General features: G+C 41.2%; 4 protein-coding genes across 4 annotated transcripts in view; 1 reads left to right on the top strand and 3 right to left on the bottom strand.

Annotated features, from left to right (window-relative positions):
- The window catches only part of mcf2l2 (MCF.2 cell line derived transforming sequence-like 2), a 67,368-nt gene extending 64,987 nt beyond the window's left edge, over positions 1-2,381 (bottom strand). Inside the window, exon 1 of the mRNA XM_028403374.1 lies at positions 2,277-2,381. Within this exon, the coding sequence (XP_028259175.1) occupies positions 2,277-2,292 (16 nt within the window). The 5' untranslated portion in view covers positions 2,293-2,381. The remainder of the gene's footprint in view (positions 1-2,276) is intronic.
- A 6,602-nt stretch (positions 2,382-8,983) lies between these two features.
- rfc4 (replication factor C (activator 1) 4) lies at positions 8,984-13,524 on the top strand. The gene is made up of 11 exons (XM_028404110.1): positions 8,984-9,118; positions 9,747-9,873; positions 10,107-10,185; positions 11,548-11,627; positions 11,764-11,883; positions 11,994-12,137; positions 12,226-12,346; positions 12,625-12,750; positions 12,833-12,913; positions 13,030-13,146; positions 13,237-13,524. Exons 2-11 carry the CDS (start codon positions 9,755-9,757, stop codon positions 13,327-13,329), a joined length of 1,080 nt encoding a protein of 359 aa, XP_028259911.1. The 5' UTR covers positions 8,984-9,118; positions 9,747-9,754; the 3' UTR covers positions 13,330-13,524.
- A 1,886-nt stretch (positions 13,525-15,410) lies between these two features.
- On the bottom strand, positions 15,411-16,528 carry LOC114434557 (Fc receptor-like protein 5). Its single transcript, XM_028403873.1, is given in 4 exon segments — positions 15,411-15,547; positions 15,623-15,709; positions 15,712-15,864; positions 16,289-16,528. Coding segments are annotated over 4 exon segments (606 nt in total). The 5' UTR covers positions 16,518-16,528.
- Positions 16,529-17,451: 923 nt separating this feature from the next.
- LOC114434556 (transmembrane protein 216-like) lies at positions 17,452-18,057 on the bottom strand (the record flags this gene model as incomplete). The annotated part of the gene is made up of 2 exons (XM_028403872.1): positions 17,452-17,714; positions 18,006-18,057. Coding segments are annotated over 2 exons (291 nt in total), but the record flags the coding sequence as incomplete, so codon positions are not given.
- Positions 18,058-23,309: the final 5,252 nt, after the last annotated feature.

The following is a 23,309-nucleotide window of genomic DNA, read 5'->3' as shown; positions in this document are numbered from 1 at the left end:
TAACAGTTACATTGCAAAAATTGCAATATTGGTATGCAGAATAGAGTGAAAACTATAACTAAATATATATTCCATTTTCAATTAATATATTAAATATATATTCAATATTCAATTGGTGGCTTTGAGGATTCCTCTTATTTGGCTTGAGTAGGAGTTGGCACTGTAAGCCACACCTGAGTCTAAACTTACACTCACACTCACTACACACGTGGACAACAGCACTGGAGCACTGGCCATACCATACCAGCAATATGCTTTTACCATTTTTTTCTCAAAGTAAGCTCTAAACACTAGACGACTACACACACAATGCAGGTATTGAAGGTTCACATACTTCTTAATCTGGCCTCCTGACACATCATCAGAAAGTGATAGTAAGCCTCCATCTCAGCGGTGGAGATCCGCACGATGGAGTACGGCTCTTCATATTTATCACGGCAGCGACACATAAGCCTTCTTTCGGAGTCCATTTCCACTCACACCTCCACCTGATCTCACATGGGATAAGTCTGCATCCTGCTGTATCTATGTTTGAAACCTTGCTGCTGAATAATCCATGTTTCCTCAGTGCTTCTGCTGTCTGCTCCACACACACACACACAGAAGTGCTGCTGTCATTGCATGTGTCCCTGCAAGGTGCTTCTATCCTCTCTACTCCTGTGTGTGTGTGTGTGTGTGTGTCATAATCTCTACAAAGTAAAGCCTATTACAGGACATTTACATGCACCCAGCCCTGTGACTACCACAGACAAGCCTGCTGTGACTTCTCACATGGTTCACTCCACACCTATCCCCACTGTATGACTGTAAATGAAAAAAAAGAGTAAGCAGATACATAACTGCATTGCAGTATATGCTGTCACAAGCCCGAAAGAGATCAGCTGATGTGAAATCACACCTTTGTGAGACACTAAATGCGAGTAATCTGAATGTTTGCTGGATGAAATCAAAAGCTGGAATTTATTCCAGTCATGAGCCTTTTTCTGTAAAGTCAACCTCGACTTCCGCCTGTCCCCAATAATTAGCAAGCTTTACAGCTGATGGAGCACCATTCATTCACACTCTCCTGCTCTAATCCGGCCTACTACTACAGAAATGTAGCCCCCTCCTCCCCAGCCCTGAGGTCAGCCTCAGGGGAGGCTGTGTCACACCCCACAGTGTCACAACAAAAACAAATGTATATAATACTGTAATAAGTGGTCTGATCTGAATCACTACTTCACTAGTCATCAACTAGACATGTCACTTGGTCTTATACACCTATCTTTATTACATATGATGTATGCTTATACAGCCATAATATAACCTGTACTCTCACTTACCTATGTTTTAAAGAAATAATTCAAAAGAAGCTTGTCTTCATGTGTATCTTGAGGTATAATTATGAAGGAATCAAAAACAACTAATATCGTCCTATGATACATATTTCTGTTTAATTATTTTAGAATATCAATAATTAAAAAGCATGAATATGTTTTGTTTACTACAGTTCTTCTGTAGTCAACAAAAAGTGTCATTTCTCTATACATCACCATGTGTGACAGGAAAAAAGTCAGAAAAAATTATCAAAGCAATGATCCAAAAATGTTTGACTATGACTCATATGCAACCAGCTTATGTGACAACAATTCAGCTGAGTTTTCAGCTAATCTGCAGGCTTACGTCATTAAGTGAAAAACTGATTTGTAGAAACTGCAAAATTTTGTAAATGGTAAAATATGTGCAGTATGGGGGGGGGGGTCCTTTTTTTCCCAAAATTGGAAATACCCTGGGAAACTTAAGACTACGTTGTACATGCTGGCACCAGTTTCATTTTTGTAGAACCAAAGTAGTTTACTTTTAAATAAATGTGCTATTTCCATAGAGTTGCAACAATGTTCCAGTAAAAATGGGACACTTAAATTGTAAAAAAAAAAAAAAAGGAAACAAAACATCCAGAAACAGCTCATCCTGCGTTAGAATAAATTAGCATAAACAATTAGTTGTTGTTTATGATAAGATAATGATATGATATTTTCTCTCCCTGGTACAACAGTGATTACACTATTTAGTGCATTGGTCACTCACCAGTGTAGCAGCACACATGTAATACATCAATGTCAACATGATTCAGTTGACACACAAGCATCTTGGAACCTTCAGTTCACGGTTACACCACATTTGTTTTTCATGATACATCATCAGACTGCATGTCTGATGATTCTCAACACTGTCCCCCATCACTACCAAGCTGCAGTTCCAGGTGTTCAGACACTACACACATATTTGTAACTTACATATCACTGATCCCATGATGCTGCCTCACGGCTAAACCAGGACCCAGTCCAACGTTCCACACATACACACAAGTCCACTTGACAGTACTCCTCAGGGCTGTTTGGTTCCTTTCAAGTATGGCAGGAGCAGTCCCTCCTCTTTTGTGTATAAGTGTGTGTAAGAGAGAGAGCGAGCGAGAGAGAGAAGTGAGAGAGTGACAGGGGAATGTGTGTGTGTGTGTGTCTCAGTGTTTTCGTCAGAGCAGGGGTCTGAGCCTCCCCTGGCAACCTTGTGACCGGTTTAGCAGCTCAGTCCTTTTCCACACTTTACACAAATATCCTCAACAATACTCTCATTAGGCAGCGCAGTCTTTCCTTCCACCTCTGCATCCTTCCCTGTTTACTCCCACCCCCCCTTATTCTTTAATGCCCCCCATCCCCAGTGATTTATAATACAGCTCTTCTAACTGTAATAACACACAAGCAGAAACTTGTGCAGAAGCAGAAGCCATTTTGTGTTCAGTCTTCGAACTCTTTTTTTTGCATAAAAACATAAAAATCTTCTGATCGTAGTGGTTCTTGGTTAGGGGTGGAACGGTTCACAAAACCCATGGATCGGTTTGTGTCACGGTTCTGAGGTCACACTAAATGACCTTATTGCATAATTTGCATAATTCAAAAAAAGAGAATTGATCAAACACTGTTTTTTTGTACCTGGGTTTGGATGACAATTTTGGAAATTTTGTTAACAAATTGCAACCAGCAGCACCAATATTCCTTCAACCCCCATACCAACATCACATCGTACTGAATTAGGACTCTCGCTCTGTTATCGTGCTCATCCATCACAAACAAGTCAATACAGAACCTTTTCCTACCTACACTTTATGGACAACAGGATGTGGACAGCCAGCTGCAGTGTACATTTGATTTCTCCATAATACTGATAGATGTTCATGAGTGAATGTTTTGAAAAATAAATGAGAGGATCGTCCAGCGGCCCTGGAGGATTTCACATGGAAAGACCCAACTGGGTGATGTCATACAGATTATGTGGTATTATGTTTTGTTGTCATGCCTTGTGGAACTATTTCACCAACGCACCTCATCTTCCTATCTGAGCTCAGCAAAATGAATGGGACAATTCCTATAGGATAACAACTCAAGTCAAGCTATGTTCTGCAGGGATCTGAAGGAAAAAGAGAGAAACATGAGAGTGAAGGGTGGAGAACAGGGTGGAGAATCATTCCTTCAGCATGTCATACTTTGCACTAGATATTATATAACAAAAGTTTAAACCTCTGTTCACAGTGCTGCATGGTGAGATGACAAATATCAGTGAAGCCAGAGTGTTGAACAACACTTCAACAGGCATTTTCACAGCTGCTCTTTTTTACAAAAGTGCACTCCTCCATCAACAGCTATCCTAACTGTTTAGAAAATCTGAAGAGGCTTCATTACATCATGGATGACATCACCACAGGCCTTGGCTGCACCTCACTGAGAATGACCTTCTCCTGTTGGAGTCAGTAAAACACAACAGAGACTGTGAGAGCGTCATCAGTCAATGATGCTTCACATGCTGCACTTCAGCACTTTAAATAATAGATGAGCGGGACGCTCCCAGCAGTCCCACAAGCTTAAAAGGAACAGATGTTGTTTTCTGTTCTCTCTTTTGCCCAGTTGTTCTTTTGGAGTGAAAGCTGGTAATGTTTTAGAGAGATTTGCATTGTAATAGGACATATTTAGACAATGCACTTACACCAAAGATGAATTAAAACCAGGTTCACAGCACCACCACACACACATGCAACACGGCTTTAACAGCATTTACACAAAAAGTCAAAGTGCAAGCAGAACAAATTACCCAATGTTTGTAAGTTTAATCCACAACCAAAAACCCCCAAAGTCTTTCCCCGTGCTGTTTTCCTCCAAACATCCACTACACTATCCTATCTGTACACTATGCACTATCCTATACATCCTCCACTATATTGATACTAATTAACCCTTGCTTGTCTGTCTGTCTGTAAAAGCCCTACAGGATTGGGTTCAGTCATTCTCCACCACCTTTGGAGCCATTTGACTGGGACATGTATTTCTGTACATTATTTCAGGTACATGGTTATGGCATTCCATGCACGCTCTGCCTGGCAGCATCTTACACCCTGCTGTTTATGCTGTTAGGTTTCCCTACTAGTTATTGTATTAGTAGCACATTGTAGTAGTAGTACACCAGCAAATATTTAATGTAATGATGTACGTCATACAAGAATCTCCAGTACCATGAGAGATCCTAACCCTGACTGTCGGCAGTTCTTTACATCCTAACTATAACCTTTTCTCATATTTAAACTAGTAAAATTGAGTGATGAGTTTAAATCATTGACGGGACAAGATAGACAACACATTATCGCCTCCGCCAAATGTGCAAAATTGAGGCCAAAACTAAATCTCACTTACAGCTCTGAGTGAAAAAAACATATTTTGGAACCAGAGTCTGCACAGTAGAAGTCAGGAGGAGTTATAATTCACATGAATCATTCCAAATTAATCGTTCCATCAATGGCTCAGACAACAAACCAGGCCAAAACAATGATACTACCACCACCGTGTTTTACAGAAGGGATACGGTGCAGTGCTTTCACAAACTTTCAAGCCTCGCTGTATGCAGTCTTGAGTGTGCCCTAAACCTTTCTATCAGTACACCCAGTCTGCCTCAGCACTAAGACAGTCCCCAGCACAAAAACGTGTGCAGTGAGAACCTAAGACCAGACTGTAAAAATCAAAGAAGTAGATCAATCCCATTGTTTAGCTGTGTTGTTGTGAGCAGCACTGGCCTATGTCCAGCTGACAGAAAGAAAGACAAACACTTTCCAAAGGATGTGGCGACCCTCCCCGTTCATGTACAACAGACAGGAAGAGGAAGCAGAGAGAGAATGCTACTCTGACGTCATGACAACAAAAGGCTGGGAGTGGGATGGGAGCATGGGAGGCTGTGCGTGAAGCAGAACATATTTTCACGTATGCATGTGTGAGACAGCTGCGGACATATATAAGAAGGTGTGTTCCTATTTAACTTCCACCTGCAGCCTGCATTCCACACATGCACAGTGGATGAGCATCCACAGGACTGTATAGTCCACGCTAACACACACACACACACACACACACACACACTGAGTGTGCAATACATCAGAGAACATCATACCTTAAGGTTGTAACCATATGGGCAGCAAATGGCTCTCATTTACAGTATGCATGCCTGAAGCGGTGCTGTGGTCCTGCTTCATACAGGGAGCAAGTGAGCTCCCTGCTGGTCAAGGAGCACAACAAGAACTGAAACAATGCACAATGTGCAAGACAGACATGCGCTACACACCATTTGACCAAAATTAAACGGACACCATATAAAGCTTTAATGTACTTATGGTGTGTTTTTAGTTAATGCTGCAGTTTGCTAGACTTACAGCTGATGCATTGTTATTATTGCATTGTTGATTGATTGTTCATGTCAGTCAATGTATTCTGGCCTTATAATGGACAAATAAGTGGAAAATGTCCTGAAAATGTCCTGAAAATGTCCGGTTTCCATGTCAACGGTTACAAACTCCTACTCACTGATTATTTGTTGCAGCATTAGAGCAAATGAGGATTTAGCTGATAATTTGGTGTGTTTGTTTGCTTCCTGATTGAAAGAAATGATCTTCCTCATGGTTGGAATCTTGTAAAGATAATTTCAGAAGATCCTTTTTTCTGTGATATTACCCTAGTCTACTGTTCTTCTCTTTTTGCAAGCCACCTTTATATCTGTAATCAGTGTTGTAATCAGTGTGATGCATTCCCAGAGGTGTCTTTGTTGTAGCTCTTCCTGCTTTAGGCTTCCATGCATGCACATGAAAAGGTTAGAAAATCCCAAAACATAGCCATACCTCCAAATATAACATAGGCCTACCAGAAGAATATCTTATCTTATCTATAGTGGACCATGAGTAGAATTATTTAACTGTTATTTTATCTATTTAACTAACTTCGAAGTGTAGCTCCATGGCTATATAAGGGGCAGAACGCTGCTTGATGAAATGTGAAAGATATGAGATAATGAGTTATAAAAATATCCAGTTAAATTAGCACCTTCTGCAATCACCATTGCTGCAACCACTGATGGCAGCATAAAGTGTGAGCCCCAGCTCCCAGTAAATGAATTCGAGCTCAGTTTCCATAGCAACGCAGGCTCTCACAGGCTCTCCTCCAGTGCCCCCCTACCCTTCACTTCCATGACTACTATGCAATGTCGGCAGTGCAGCATTGGAGAATACCGTGCAGTAGACTCCAGCGTGGCACATTAACCTACTTCCCCACCATTCCGGGAAATGACCCGGATGCAGAACTACTGAGGAGGAGGAGGAGAAGAAAAAAATGATGGGAGGAGGACAGATGAAGGGGAAGAGAAATGACCGAGAAAAAGCAGAGGGAGAGGGGAAGGATAAGGGAAGGGAGGGGATGCAGAGAGGATGGCAAGGGTAAATCGGATAAGGGAAGACATGAAATGTAGGAAAGATGGCAAAAAAGTGGATAATAAAACCAAGCCTTTCAAATGTTTGCTGTACTAATAAAACACAAAAATAAGATCAGCTTTTCAGCAGATATTCACTCTTATGAGTCACAAAATTAATGTTAGGGACTGAATTGAAGTTATAATAATAATACTGAATATGCTTTAAACAACACTCATCACTCCTTCATATCCTTTTCCCTCTACTATGCGCATCCTCAGCATCTCCCTGTGGTCCTGATGAGAGGATCCCCTGCCTCCCTTTCATCTGCTCTGCTTCTACTCACACTGTAGTAGACGGCTCTCTTCATTTTTTTTTGTAAATCAAACTGATACATAATCTTTCACTGAAGAGCTCAATTTCAAGAAGATTCCAGAGACTATCCACTTTTAAAAAGCTCTTCACATTTTAACTAAAAAAAGGCAGCTGAGAAAAAGCGGGAAACATCGTATGATGACTCACCGACATGAGTGATGACACACTGCACCCTCTGTAGCATCTCCTGAACCGACATCTCGTCCTCCCTAAGCCAGCACAGCATCTCAGGGTGTGGGTTGTATCCACTCGTCTCTCAGCCTCTCTCTCTCTCTCTCGCACTCTCTCTCTCTCTTTCCTGGCTGCCACGCCTCTTCCTCCTCCTCCTCCTCCTCTCACCACCCTTCTTTCACCACTGACAATATTCTCTCGTTTTTCTCCTTAATCCGATTTCGTCCTCACAGATTTCTTTTTATACTTTTCTCTCTTTGTTACACCTTTCCTCTCCTTCTTTCTCTCTCAAGTCCTCCAAGCCCTGTGGATGATGACGATGGTGTCACTCCCAGGAAGCCTGGAGATAAAATGATGAGGTTTCCACTGAGGCACAGGTGCAAAAACACAGAAACTGGTAATAAAATAGGGCTATAAAGTAGAAAAAAAGCTCAGCCAACCATTTATTATGTATGATAAGCAACCAGACAGTGTTCACGAATGAAACAGCTCATCTGTCAGGCAGACAAAAAGACTCTAAACACCATAACAAACCAGTCAATGAACAAAAGAGAGGATTTGTTAGTGTAGAGTCAAAACCATGAATCCGTTTGTTAAAAAATATTCCATTTTATGATCCATGGAGTATCCAAGTAACAAACACAATAATCCTCACAGGAAAAAACATCTTCAAGAAGCATATAGCCCAAAAACAAGAAAGAAAGATCCACAGCACTGAGGAGATAATTCACTCCACTCCAACCAGAGACACTCTTCATGGATAAGAAAACACTGCTGCTGCTGCCGCTTTGATGATGCTCTGTTTACTCTAATAAAGCAGCTGAGTCACGGACATGGAAGCAAATCAGAAGGCTGCTGTACCTGCCTGCAGGGCGGAGGGAGACACACAGAGCCGAGAGTAGGGTGGATGGATGGATGGAGCAGGGGGGTTAATAGGTCCTATAGGGAAATCCTGGTGCCTGGAGCTGACGTGTGTATGGACTGGAGCTGGTGAAACACAGACAGGGATTTAAACTTAATAAGAAAAATAAATGATTTAATCTGTTAGGTACTAGAACAATTTGTTTAAAAAAATATTACAAAGCAGCTCAGATTTTCACCACCATCTCATGGAAGCTCAAACAAAACAAATCATTAGACTCCACCCATCATTTACCATTCATGCTTATGAGCAGCTTGTGTTCATTCAGTGCCACTCTGCAGATCCCATTCCACATTTTGCCTATAGCTTACAACAATGGGGCCCTACCATCTCTCTATAGACATATCCTCCTGGGACTGTGGAGACTGTGATGGAGACAATTAGCCCGAGACATCTGTGCTCAGCCTCAGTCTGCCACTCACTTATCTTCACTCACAGCCAAACACAGGCCCAACAGTAATGTTAAGCATCCCTGCAGCTGCCAGACAAAGCAAAGCAGCAGGGCCTGACATCACAACAGGGAATTTGCATTTTGTCATAAAAAATGCGTATTTTTTTAATTATAATTTTTGCACTATGACATTAGATAAAATAAAATACGGTAAGATGAAAATAATATAAAAAGAAAAAGGGAATATAAAAAGCGGATGAAGAAAGAAACGGGAGGAGACACCTCCAGAAAGGAGCGGATGAGAGGAGACGTCAATACGGAAATGATGGGGCTCCGCAGCATTTGATTGGGAGCAAAGCTATGACGTTGACGGAAGTTATTTTCACTACCAGAGCGGGAAGACGCTGTTGCTGTTACAAGCTAAATAAACTCACAACGTACACGGACAATTGACAGGATATTACCGTTATCCTTTAACACTATATAACATCGGCCGTGGGATATTTTGGTAAGAGCTGCGTTTGGTGTATATAATTAGCGCGAAGCGTCCATATGTAAGATGACAGGCTAATAACGACTGCTGTTTATCTTTGCCAGCCATGTGTGCTATTAGTAATGCTATGTACGGATTTGTAATGCTGAAAGACAACGATACAGTAGACAACGGAGGTATTCCGCAAAACATAGTGTCACATTCCTTTCGTATCTGAAGGATATGAATATTATGTTAAACCTTGCAGCCATTAACTTTACTACCTCAATTAGCTTAACTTATATCATCTGTTAACTGCTAAAGTTACGGTGTATACGTATAAGTGTTCACAAAAAAGAAAAAAAAACATGTAGTGGCATTACCTCGCAAACTGCGCTTCCTAAATCGTCTTATTTTTGAATGACGTTTGGAACATACCGTGTCTCACACTGCAGTGAGGAGGTGTAACAGGTGAGCTAATGAGCAGTCTGCAGGGCTTCATGGGATTTATTGCACATGCGCCTTGACTCTACTAAGAGTATTATTATTTAGCCTCTCGCAGGTAGACCTGCTTTTGCAGCTGTGTCTCAGGAGGGTGTCTTGTGTGTACCCTCCAGCGTTTGTATGTTTATCCCTGGATGTTTTCTGTGTTTTTGCAAATCAGGAGCAGTCATGCAGGCATTTCTGAAAGGAGCAACTGTTCAGTCAACCAGACCACAGAAAGACAAGGCAGCAGCAGCAGGACCCAGTGCAGAGAAGAAGGCAAAGGCTGTTCCATGGGTGGAAAAATAGTAAGTGTGAAACACAAATGACTGTGGATTATGGGCAAAACAATACAGTTGTATGTTTGTATGTCTGATACTTCCCTGTGTGGTAGAATTCACAGCAGACATTATATTGGGTTGCATTAAAAATCATGATATATGTAAGTAACCGTGGGGATGATGAATGAAAGCTAAAAGAGATACCATAACAATTAGCTGGTGATGATGTCAGTATTAACAGGGCATATTTCTTACTTCAGCAGGCCAAAGTGTGTGGATGAGGTTGCCTTTCAAGAGGAGGTGGTAGCAATGCTGAAGAAATGTCTGGAAGGAGCAGATGTAAGTAGTTTAATTACAAGTTAATGTTAGTTAATGCCCATTAGCAACCAGAGGTCTGTCTGCTCCAGAACTGTGTTGATGTAAACAACACTCATTTAGATTTTTTTGTAGTTTTGCACAAAAATTAGGCGTCATTGCAGAGTGAAGAGCAGTGTTAATTTTGGCAGCAATTTCGGATTTAGTTTTTATTTTAGTCTTGTGACTAAAATGTCATTTGATTTTAGTCACGTTTTAGTCATCAACATTTTTAAAGTTTTAGTCTAGTTTTAGTCGACTAAATATCAAATAATTTTAGTCGACTAAATCTGCCGTGGATTTAGTCGACTAAAATTCTATGATATATATTTTTCATGAAATATTTAAGGTTTGATTGTGCAATAAAAACAGGCACAGCTTTAACTTGTGTTATTTGAAACAAACACCTCTTTATTTAATTGCTATGATCTTTTCACAAAGAACCAATGAACAGTGAGCTGCTCTCCCTGAATACACTGTTCAGTCATGACCTTCCTCATGAATACTCCATAACTACAGCAAAACACTTCAGTGACAACTTAGAAACAGGTCACATGCTGTAAAACCATCAGCAGCGGTGTCTTCATTTATAGATTTTGTCACGTGTATCTTTGAACGGAAGTTAAGATGACTCGTCTGCAAATGTCGCTTCAGGTTTATTGTTTTTACCGCTGATAGTCGCTCCGCACGGTTTGTAAACCGTCTTGATTGTCTTGAAATTAAACGTGTCTGTGTGTCTGTTCTCCTGTGTTGTGTTACCATGCATGAGTACGCCTTCTTCCAGCATCGCGGCGCAACGTCCTTACACAGAGAGAGCACTTCTGATTGGCTCTCTGCCGCCGTCTCCCGATTCGTCCCTCCCTTTCCACAAACAAAATTTGCTCTGATTGGATCTCGTCTCCATCAATAATTTCGTCTCGTTTTTATTCGTTGACGAAAGTGTCAATCCATTTCGTCTTCGTTTTTGGCACCGTGCGTTAGTTTTTATTTAGTTATCGTCTCGTTTTTATCAGCAAAAAAAGGTCGTTAACGAAAACTATGACGAAAATGATTCGTCAACAAAATTAACACTGGTGAAGAGGAGACTCAGTGGAGGATTAATTGGTCACTTAACCATTCGTGCACACAAACAAATTTTAACTTCATCATGTATAATTATGCTTTGAGTCTGAGTGTGGGAGGTTGATCTATTATCTGTACATCCGCAAAAATGGCTGACCAAATGTAGCACTCTTTGCTATTGTAGTGAATCAATTTTCTGAAGGGCCACCTGTTAAGGTATATTTCAGGCATTTTCTGTGTGTAGAAAGACACGGCAAAAAATCAGTGAAGTTGTTTTGATTGCAGCTTCCCAACTTGCTCTTTTATGGGCCTCCTGGAACAGGAAAAACCTCCACCATCCTAGCTGCTGCCAGAGAACTCTATGGGTGAGTTACATGTTCAGAAGCTTGGTGTTCTTCATTTCTATAAAGTGTGACCTGCTTTTGTTATTACACTCACCTGTTTTCTGTACATGAGTTTTCTCCTGAATTAATCCTACTGTCTTTATTGTGTCTCCTTCAGGCCAGTCCTGTACAGACAGAGGGTGCTGGAGCTCAACGCTTCGGATGAACGAGGCATTCAGGTCATCAGAGAGAAGGTCAAGAACTTTGCTCAGCTCACTGTTGCTGGCACTCGCCCAGAGTGAGTTAAACACTGACTACATCACATGAACATACCTTAATTACCACCATAGTTAGTATTTCTGCAAATACTAAAAAAAAATAACTCAAGTTGTGTTGTTGTATTTGTAGTGGGAAGTCTTGTCCTCCTTTTAAGATCATCATCCTGGATGAGGCAGACTCCATGACTGCTCCAGCTCAGGCTGCGCTCAGACGAACCATGGAGAAGGAGTCTCGTACCACCCGCTTCTGTCTCATCTGTAACTATATTAGCAGGTCAGCTGATTGCTTGGAATCAATAACAGGCTAACACACACACTCTGAATGATGCTGACCCTGCTGTATGTCTGTGTGTTCTCTTTAGGATCATTGAACCTCTGACCTCTAGGTGTTCCAAGTTTCGATTCAAACCTCTGGCCAATCAGATCCAAGAAGAGCGCCTGCTAGAGATCTGTGAGAAAGAGAACCTTAAGTACACTAAAGAGGTAGAAGCACATTTTATAGCAGATAACATCACGAAAAAAACTACAGTGATAAATATTTATTAGTGTGTAGTAGTCCTAACTGAACTGTCATAGTTAGTGTTAGTAATATTTTTATGTCACAAAAACACATACATACACAAAAAAATTAACCAACCCAAGTGTCCACTGTATTGTTACAGCTCTACCTAGTGGTGGAGGGGAAAAACTGTTCAAATTTGCATCCTGTCTTTGCCCAGCAGCTTGTAGTTAAGTTGTTTTTCCTGTTATTTTTAATCTAGAGTATAGCAGCATTGGTGCAGGTGTCTGAGGGAGACCTACGGAAAGCCATCACTTTTCTCCAGAGTGCAGCGCGCCTCAACGTCGACAAGGAGATCACTGATCGTGCTGTCGTAGAAATAGCTGGGGTGACTTATTAAATAGAAAACTGAATGATGGATGATTTAACTAAAACAAACTTGGCTTACTTTACTCTGGTCCTTCCTATAGGTTGTCCCTTCCAAAATGATTGACAACTTGCTCCAGATCTGCCTCAAAGGAACATTTGAGAAACTAGAAGTAGCAGTCAGGGTACGTCTTCTGATGCCAGGCCTTCATCCTCGTGTATAGGAAATAAATTTGCTGTATAAAGTCTAAGAAATGAATCTTGACTGTATGTTCTGTCATGTTTTTGTCTCCTCTGTCAGAACATGGTGGATGAAGGCTACGCAGCCACACAGATCCTCAGTCAGCTCCACGACACCATCATAGAGCAGGAGGACCTCAGTGACAAGCAGAAGTCTGCCATTACAGAGAAGATGGCTGTAAGTGACTCTGCTTTTAGTGGAGGTCTGCCTTCCTGTGCTGTTTTTCCTGTACTGACATCCTGATGAATCTGTGCTCACTTGTTGCAGGTTGTTAGTAAGTGCCTGTCAGACGGTGCAGACGAGTACCTGCAGATGTTGAGTCTGTGTTCAGTCATCATGCAGCAGGCCTCCCAAAACTGAAACTACACACACACACACACACACACACACACACACCACCTCCTCATGGACAGACGACCACCTGGACCAACACACTCACACAGAGACATCAAGCATATGTTGCTTTAGGATCAGCACTTCAAAGAGATAGGTCTCCTCTTACAACGATAATCATTGTATAATTTCACAATTTGAAAATAAATGTTTGTATATTTTCAGTTTGTTTCTTTGAAGTCATTGCACTTGCACAAAGGAGTGGTTCAAGAGTAAAACCTCAACATCCACTATACAGTGGGCTTGTTACCTACATAGCTGGTTTTAACAGAAAACAGCTGATGGAATCATTAAAGAAAATGCAGATAACACTGGTGGATAATAAACATATAACATATGTGCATATCAGCCTCAATATAAAATGTTTATTACATGTTTGTTTTGTTACATTACTGCAAGTAACCACACAATGACATTGCATTTAATCTATACTCGGCTGTATTCTGCTCATTTAGGTATAGGTACAGTATAGGATTATGCAATGAATTTTGCAGTAAGCATTTAAAGACAGTTTGAGCAGCAGCTCCATTTGCTTGTAAATAAACAGGAAGGTCTGGGAGCAGTGATTCACGTAGTGTTATGTTCAATTTGTTAATAATACCAAAATAACATAATAAAGTAGCAATAACTGGCTGCATATCCCAAAGTTCGGGTAACCTAATGTTCACAACATCTATATTTGAAGCACTGTAACTAACTGTGTTGTGGCACAGTCAGTTTTATTACCAAAATGTTTGTATTGTGTTCACCACAATTATCAGTAGTTAGTCTTCATTGAGATACATGTGGTTTTGCTATTTGTATACACATTAAAATGCTTCAAATAACCCTGAGTGGGATTAACAATGTTGTTCATATAAAGAGTGTAACATCATTCTGTGAACTAATTCAGCCTCCTCATCTTTATGATCCTCGATAAAAGAACATGTCAGCTGATCATTATCCACTCAGTCTCCATAAAATGTGCCTGATATGAAGTCAAACAGTGTGTCTGTTAAAGAAAACCTGCTCCCATCCAGGTTATATTCACAGACTAGGTTACCATGGTAACAGATTCTGAGTAAAAATTACCTCGCTTTATGAAATGGGCTTAACTTACTCCTCTCTCAGGGTTTAACCTACCTCTTTTATTGAAACAGTTAACTCGGAGTTTCCAGATCAACCCTTTTCCCTGTTCTAACCATACAGCCACATGTTAGCAACTACAACATCTTCATAAGTGTCAACCACAGAAGATATTTCAGGTATCCCGACCACAAACCTTTTTAAAAGGAAACCCACTGACTTCAAGAAGAGGGGACAGGAAGTGCTAAAATGTTAATGCTGCTCCACTGTGGAAACCTCATAATGCAACAATGGACTCACAATCACAACACAACAGGCAACACCACGTACAACAAATTACTGAAACTACTGAGAAAATGTCTGCCTGTAGTTCTATATGAATGAATGAATGAATGTTAAAAGTTGATATAGTAGCTAGGTAGCAAGATTATTGGATTACATCAGACAAAATTTGGCTGTATGACACATTGAGAGCACATTTATCAGCCTGTTCTTCCACAGATGAATTCTCTACTTGTCATTTGTTCTTTTTGTTAACAGCACAAACAGGAACAAACAAAACAGAAGACAGACATGCTAACAGCTGGAAGGGACAAATGAGAGACTCAGGCTGAACACAGACTAAATACACAAGGTGAGGGTAACCAGACACAGGTGGAAACAATTAGGGCGGAGCAGCCAATCAAAAGCAGGGAAACAGGAGGAAACAGGAAGACTGTAAGGAAGCTGGGGTGTAGGGGGTTACGCTCAGAGTTTGATTTTACAACAACCGTAAAAAAGGGGCTGTTCTTTCACTGACCACCTATGTCATTAGCATTCAGAGCCAACCCACTGGACCTAAAGGTTTCACACTCAGAACACTCTTCATCCAATCCCTGCGCAGTGAGGGTGGGTGGGGTCATCACCGTGGACACGGGAAGGGGAAGTTTATTGATTGATTGATCAAAGGTCAGTGATTGATCAGTGTTACCTGTGGATCTGTGTCAATACAAAGACACCATGAGGAAGGTGGAGCAGAGGTACGGACACAACACCACCAGGTGACAGACCAGGCTGAACACCAGAGAAGAAGGCTGAGGCGGAGGGGAGGCAGTGGAGGTGGGTGTGGTTGTAGGTCGACCTGTAGAGAGAATTCCACCTGCTCAGGTTAACATGTGGATGAAATGAGTGGTGACATGAGGGAGAAGCTCCACACCTGTGACACTGATCCAGCTGGGCGGAGACTCTCCACGACCTCTGATGTCACACTTGTAGAGGCCTTCATCAGAGCTGGAAACATGCAGGTCATGTGACCTGTAGGCTGAGCACTGAGGAGGGAGCCATCTTTATAGAAAGCAGCTGGGAGGTTGGAGGCAGCGGTCGTGGTTCTACAGCTCAGAGAGACGTCATCTCCCTCCATCACAGGGAGGACGGGACTCTGCAGGATCACTGGTCCACCTTAACACAGAGACACACTACAACACTTCATCCAGACACACACAGCTTCATCATCACTGACTACATCAACCTCTGATTCTGATTCTGCACACCAGTTCAGGAATATAATCATGTTACCCAGTATATTCAAGATAAACAGTGACAACAGACATTATGACAGAGGTGCATTATTTTCCAGCAACACTTTGGTTAAAATTGTGATGATATGACTCTCTGTCTGTCCTCTGTCCTCTGTCACAGCAGCTAGTCTGTGAGAATATTTCACCATTTTGATCTAGATTAGAGGAGCAAACCTTCAGCCTCACAGTCAGTCAGTTACAGTATGATGATGTATAAGCTGTTATATATTTTAGCAGGTGTGTGCAGCACATTAACATCAACATGGAGATGAAGAAGTTTGACAGTGGATTTTTAATAATCTTACCAGAGACAGTCAGGTTGATGCTGTTACTGGTCTGTCCCTCTCTGGACTCACACCAGTACACACCGCTGTCCAACGGGAAGACGAAGCCGATCTTACAGGAAGACCCAGCAGATATTCCCCACCCATGTCCACACTGAGACTGTTGTATCCTTGTCTTTCTCCTCACGGTCCATCCTCCAGAGCTGTCGTCCTCCTCACATCTCAGAGACATAGAGTCTCCTTCAAACATCTGAGAGCTGTTGAAAGTCGTCGTCAGGCGAGCTTTGAGGAAGATGAGAGAATTGACTGAAAAACTGCATGACTGTTCCCTACAGGCTCAAACAGCTGATCCACAATCATCATGTTTGTCTTTGTAGGAGCAACAAACAGGTGAATGTTAGAAGACGTTAAAGATCCACATCAGCCCCTCAGCCTGAGCCACACGAGGTGTTCACTGACCTTGGTTTGTTGTGCAGCACAGCAGTGACGTCTGAACTAAAGAGAAATGTCACTGTTAGTTTCAGGCTCCACACTGAACAACACAGCAACATGTGCAGTTTACTTACAGAGCAGCCACAGTATCCATGTGTCCTCCATCCTGCTGCTTGATGTCACATCCACACTGTGATATGTTCACTGTCACATCAGGTGAAGCCCTCACTCTTCCTGACTGTCACATGAATGGGTTCATTTCCTGGGTGTGTGTATGTGTGTGTGTGCATGCGTGTGTGTCTGCCTGTGTAGGGGTCAGGGTGGAGAGGGTGTGTGTGTCTGTGTGTGTTCTAAAGTCCTCCTGTTCGTTCACAGTTCAGAGGGAAGTTCCTCCGGGAGGTCAGCCACAGCACTGACACGTGGATCTTCTGGTGGCCCATCATCCGCGTGGTCTACGTGGTGTCCTTCATCATGGTCATCACCAGGTCTTGGTAAAAAACACGCTGCTGCTCCTGCTGGACTGTTTTTAAATTTAAATTTTTGCTTCCTTTCATTTGAGTTTTATTTACAAAATGATGAATTTATATATAAAATGCAGCTTTAGGTATGAACCATTGAAAATATCAGGTTTACATCCAACTTATTCACACAGTGAACTCACTGTTGATGCATCCTGTTTCAGCTGAAGGCAGCTCGACCCTCAGTACACTCTGGACCTGCAGAAGACACAGAGACAAACAACAACAATGAAACAACAATAAACCAACACTTAAAGGTCAGATGCTCAGCAGTGGGCCTGGAGGGAGCGGCCACCTGGAGAAGGTGGATATGAAGAGCAGACCCAGCAGGAACTTGAGGCCATAGAAGCAGAGCAGGACAGCGCTGAGGAGGAACTCGAGCCGCAGGACGAAGGTCTGCAGCAGCAGGTAGTAAACAGCCAGTGCTGCACAGGGCAGCAGGATGAAGAGGCACACACAGGAGGACAGCGAGCGCTCACACATGTTCCCCTTCCAGCCTGGACACACACAGGAGGTCCAATTACAGTCTGCACACACAGCTCCACCTTCTTCCTTCCACTTGGTACGCTCCATACGCTGGATTTAAAGATGGACAACGAGACAGCTTCCCAGAACAACAAAGCAACATGGACAGGCCAATCTGTCACAGCGCCATCACAGAGATACAAACTACCATCCACACCCACATCTACGGCCAATTCAGAGTCCCAGTCTAACCCACGTCTTCTGATATGTGGGAGGAAGCCGGAGTTCATTAGAATATTTAAAACATAACATATCAGACTCACCATAAAATATGCGGAGGATCTCTAGAGCGAGGAAGAGCAGCAGCAGCAAAACCCCTGCACACACACACACACACACACACACATGGATATTAGCTTTAATTAGCAGGACATGGTTGCACACGGCAAGCAGGGTATTAAACCTGGTCTGGTAAATGACATGGTCATTCGCTCAGCAAGACCAAAAGAAAGAAGAGTGGGAGAGGGCATCAGGTTAGTATTGTTAAATAGAATAAGTTAATAACGTCAGTAAGATAATAAAATAATAGTCTGCTAAATGAAAGGCTAAATGTTTTTTCATCTTATATTGTATGCATTTTATCTGTCAATCAATCAAAAAATGTCCAAACAACCCTGTTGTGCAATTGGCCTACTGCACTCTGAGATACACACAGCTGTGCCAGGGCTTCTACAGCAGGACTGCTCAACTGGTGGGCCTGCAGGCTAAATTTGGCCCGCCAACTTTTGTTTTGGTTTTTCATGGCATTTGAAAATCTTAGAAAGACCTGGTGACCTCTGGCCTGTTTTCAACAACCCCCCCCCTTTAGATTTAGTTGATGTTAGAATAAATTTGGACTACCACTGTAAACAGAGAACAACCGAAAAATCAAATGCAACAGCTTAGCCATGGATTACTAATAATACAGCCATGTTGTGAAAGAGGATGGAAGGCTATGTATTGGAGCACCTGATAAAGTTGTAGTTGTTGTTTGTCATAGTAGTGGTGGGCAATATTTAAAAACAACTAGAAAAGGGCATTTCCTGAAGAAAATGCAAGTTTGATTGCTGCATATGAAGCATTGCTTTGAATGCTGATGTGAAGGATTGCTCTGAATTGCTGGAGAATCAGAGCAATTCAGAGCTTTGTATGCCTCTGTGTGTCAGCCTGTCACCATGGTAACATAGCAGAGGAGACCTCAAAAACCACTCCAACTTTGACAGCCTGGCGCATGGAAACGATTCGGAATTAGAAAATTCTGAATACAAGTTTGCACTCATTAGCACATCTAATGAGTGTTTTAAGACTAAACTGGAGTCTGTAGCTTGAAATTTGTAGGAGGAGATTAGGGGTGGGCGATACTGAAGATTTCAGTATCGATCCGATGCCAAGTAAATACAGGGCCAGTATCGCCGATACCAATGCAGATACCGATACTTTTACTTTACTAAATTTCATGATCATAAATAATTATTTTTTGCCTTCTTTTTTGCCTTTAAATAGATTATCATGATTAGCAGAATAATAATACACAAGAAACATTTGTTAAGTAAATCAAGCTGCAAACAAAAGTGCAGAACTGTTCATGTCAGCGATGCTCCTTGTGACAGCCATGGCTCTTTGTGAATCATGTAAGTGAAACAGCATGACTAAAATACTTTTATAAAAGTTTAACACCTCTCTGCATGGAGCCTAAATATGAAGAATAAAGATCCTTCAACAGTTATCACCAAAGCATAATTATATTAATCATACTGAAATACATATCATTATATAAACTTGTTAAAAATAACACCGAAACTGCTTAATATTTGAAAAATTATAAATTTTTGAAAAAACTTGAAGTTGACCCAGAATTTCCTCTGTGAGATGAACATTTTGATAGTTGAATGGCTGAAATCGGTCAATGTATGCTGAAGATATGCTACGCCAAAAAACATATGGAAGAATAAAGAAGAAAGAGGGGAAGAACAATAGTTTGATTGCCTAGCAACGGCAATCAAACTAACTAAAAACACAAACGCAATGCCAGGATAAGTTGTTTTTAAATGTATACATGTCTCCATGGCGATGTGAAGTGCTTTGATGACAAGATTCTATTCACAGTGTGTCTTTGAAATCCTGTTATATACTGAGAGGAGACAGGCAACAAACACAGAAAAAAGTCTGCAGAGTCAACATGATTCCAAAAGACGAGGAATTAGATTCTAAGGATCTCCTTGACCAGGGGCTGTTCTGCGATGCTGTCATAAGAGTGGAGGGTGATGACTTTCCCATCCACAAAGTCATCTTGGCGAAGTACACTTACTTCAGGTGAACTGATTATCTCAAAAACTAGAAAAAAGCATTTCCTGAAGAAAATGCAAGTTTGATTGCTGCAGCTGAAGCATTGCTTTGAATGCTGATGTGAAGGATTGCTCTGAATTGCTGGAGAATCTGCAATCTGAACTTAATTTGCTGAAACACAGTTAAGAATTTAGAAAAATGAACCTCTTATTTTGAAATATTATGAAGATATGAAAAAGAAACAGCTGAAGACAAGAACAGTATGAAGTCACTGATCTTAAAGAATAGCCTGTGAATAAACCATAAGAAAGGTCAGAGGCTGGAATAATACCATAAGACTATAAGAAGCACAGGCTGTGTGATTTGAATGTGAAAAAGTAGTATACAGCTGAAGGACGATCAATATGATACAATGCTTAAAATCTGATAAAGACTACAAATATGGCTGCTTTGTTTGCTTTTTGTGTGTCAGCCTGTCACCATGGTAACAGCCCTGCTTGCCTGCCTGTATCCGTGACAACCGCAATGTTTATCAACTGTATCAGCTCTCTCTGTCCCCTCCTAATTCATTTCCAATGTAAAAACACCCTCTTAGCAACTTCTGGTTTTGTCCAAACCGAAGCCTTCAGACAAAAAATATGGACACCGTGAGAATCACAAGAAGTTGCTCTACAACACAGTATCATTTTTATGTCTATGATGTCAAAGATGTGGAGATGGCGGCGAGTTAGAAAACATGGCTTGCTCTGCTTCTCTGTTTTTGGTTTTACATTATGTCTTAATGGAAGAATGACCGGCACTCTCCCCGAACAGCTGGCTGTACGGGTAAAACGGTTTGGTGTTCAGTTTTAAGAGTCACACCGTCAGAAAGCTAACGAGTTTTCCTTCAAACTGATATAAAAATTATCCCAGTTAGATGGAAGGTGCAGGCCTGAGCGCAGGTTAGAGAGATTTTTTTTAGGCATCTCCTCAGCCTCTCTCCACTCTGAGTGATGACATTATCCACTCTGGCTCCCAATATTCTGTGCAACACAGAGGAGACCTCAAAAACCACTCCAACTTTGAGAGCCTGGCGTGCGGAAAGGATTCAGAATTCGAAAATTCTGAATACAAGTTTGATAGGGCAGCATCTCTGGAGCGTTTTAAGACTAAATTGGAGTGTGTAGCTTGAAATTTGTAGGAGGAGATACATTTAGCAGATGACCCTTGTTGAAGGGCTCTCTCATAGACTTCAATGTTAAATGGCTTTTGAATTTTTATTAATATTTTGAAAACAAAACATATTTGAACAAATCCGAATACAAGTTTAATAGCCCTTTAAGAGCTGAACAGAATGAACGGGTTCTGTAGCTGAAAGCACGTGGAACTAGTTACATGTCAAAGTAGAAGGTGGTTTTGAAGGCTCCTCCATAGACTCCCATATTAAAAATGATGCAGAAATTGCTTAATATTTGAAAAACTATAATTTTTTGAAAAAAGTTGACCCGGGACATCCTCTGTGAGATGAACATTTTGATAGTTGAATGGCTGAAATCGGTCAATGTATGCTAAAGATATGCTGCGCCAAAAAACATACAGAAAAATCAGAAAGAGGGAAGAGGGTGAAGAACAACAGTTTGATTGCCCAGCAGCAATCAAACTAATTAATGTGTTTACATAGAGAGACAAAAACAAGGATTTGTTGTAGTTTATGATGTGAGTGTTGGGGATTATTCACTGCAATCTTGTTTTTATAGCTTACAGTGTTTCATTGTGTTTGCTGATATTGTTGTGATGACTAGTCAGCTGCTGGGGAAAATGTTGTCAGCCTCATAAAGAAAGCAGCAGTCCTTAATGTTTTAACATGACAGAAACAACCGGTGAACAAGTGTGTGTTAATCTGCTGCCTCCAGGTGGGACTTGGATGATAGGACATGTTTGACATGTTGACATTAAAGCATCTAATAGTGATTTCTCCCTCTAGGCTCAAACTTATTTTATCTTAAACTTAAACTTGATGTATAGTTTAGAAGTCATAAGTGAATTATATAATGTTACAGCAATCAGATTTAGACCTTTAACTAGACTGTTGAATAAAGTTACCCATAAACCAGTGACTTAGTGACTAGTTTTAGTATCTGTTTTAAAAACTGAAATGCATCTAAGTGGTGTATAATGTTGTTGAACTTTTTCTGTGTCTTTCAGAGCTCTCTTCACACTCTGGTCTGAACCTGATGATAAAGTCTACAGTATTCCTGTCATATCCTCAGACATGATGGAGCTCATCATTGAGTTTGCATACACCGACTCTGTTAATGTGACAGAGTCCAATGCACGGAGGCTTTTCATGGCAGCTGATTCCCTCAATATAGTGGAGCTGGTGCAAATATGCTGCAACTTTTTTGAAAAGACGCTCTGCCCACACAACTGCATCGGCATCTGGCAGTTCACAAAAAACTACCACGTCCCTGAACTGCAGCTCAAGGCTTTCCACTATGTCCTCAGTCACTTTGAGGAAGTGGCTTTCGGCGAAGAGTTCCTGCAGCTCTCCGCCCAGGTTGTCAGTGACATCATCAGCAGTGACGACCTCAATGTGAGACAGGAGGCAGCTGTGTTTGAGGCCATCATTCGGTGGATCACACATGAACCTCAGGAACGAGAAGGACACGCAGATCTTCTCTTGCCAAAGGTACTTTATATTTTACATTATAATTTCCATATTATAGGTTAATCTATTTTAAGACAGTGACTGAAGCCAACCTCAGCCCAAAAGAGGCTTATCAGTTATTAGATGTGCTCCATGTCATGATGATGGCCAGTACAGCCATCCTTTACCCTGTTATAGGCCAGAAGGTGCAATATCATCTATTCTGATGAGTGATAAATAGAAAGCAACACACCTGAGTGACACATTGTGCTCATGTGCATGCTGGTCTTCTGGGTAACTCTGAAAATGGAGGAGAATTTATGCAAATCATCATCTTTTCCAAAACCTTACCAAGCATTTGTGGTGTGACAACCTACCTATGAAAGAGCAAAACATGAAAATATAAGAAAACAAAACAAAAGTTATTAAACCTCCGGTTAAAGCTGGGCGCTGGCACAAGCATTTATAAAAAATGTATTATTATTAGTACAAGTGCATAAACTAATACAATATATACTATATATATATATATATAATATACATGTAATGCTGGCTATTTGCATAAGCTTTGTGTGGAGGTTAATGCAACTCAGACAATCACTAAGCTGATAATGATACTATGACAGATGAAGGAAGGAGAGTAATGAGAGGAATGAAAAAAATATATTAAAGATAA

This window comes from Parambassis ranga, chromosome 4 (assembly GCF_900634625.1).
Source record: "Parambassis ranga chromosome 4, fParRan2.1, whole genome shotgun sequence".
Lineage (NCBI taxonomy): Eukaryota > Metazoa > Chordata > Actinopteri > Ambassidae > Parambassis > Parambassis ranga.
This window is presented reverse-complemented; position numbering and strand designations above follow the sequence as displayed.

Coding starts and splice junctions, on each gene's coding strand:
- rfc4 (XM_028404110.1), top strand. CDS start 9,755: ATGCAGGCATTTCTGAAAGGAGCAACTGTTCAGTCAACCAGACCACAG. Junction 9,874..10,106: donor GTTCCATGGGTGGAAAAATA/GTAAGTGTGAAA, acceptor TTCTTACTTCAG/CAGGCCAAAGTGTGTGGATG. Junction 10,186..11,547: donor AATGTCTGGAAGGAGCAGAT/GTAAGTAGTTTA, acceptor TTTTGATTGCAG/CTTCCCAACTTGCTCTTTTA.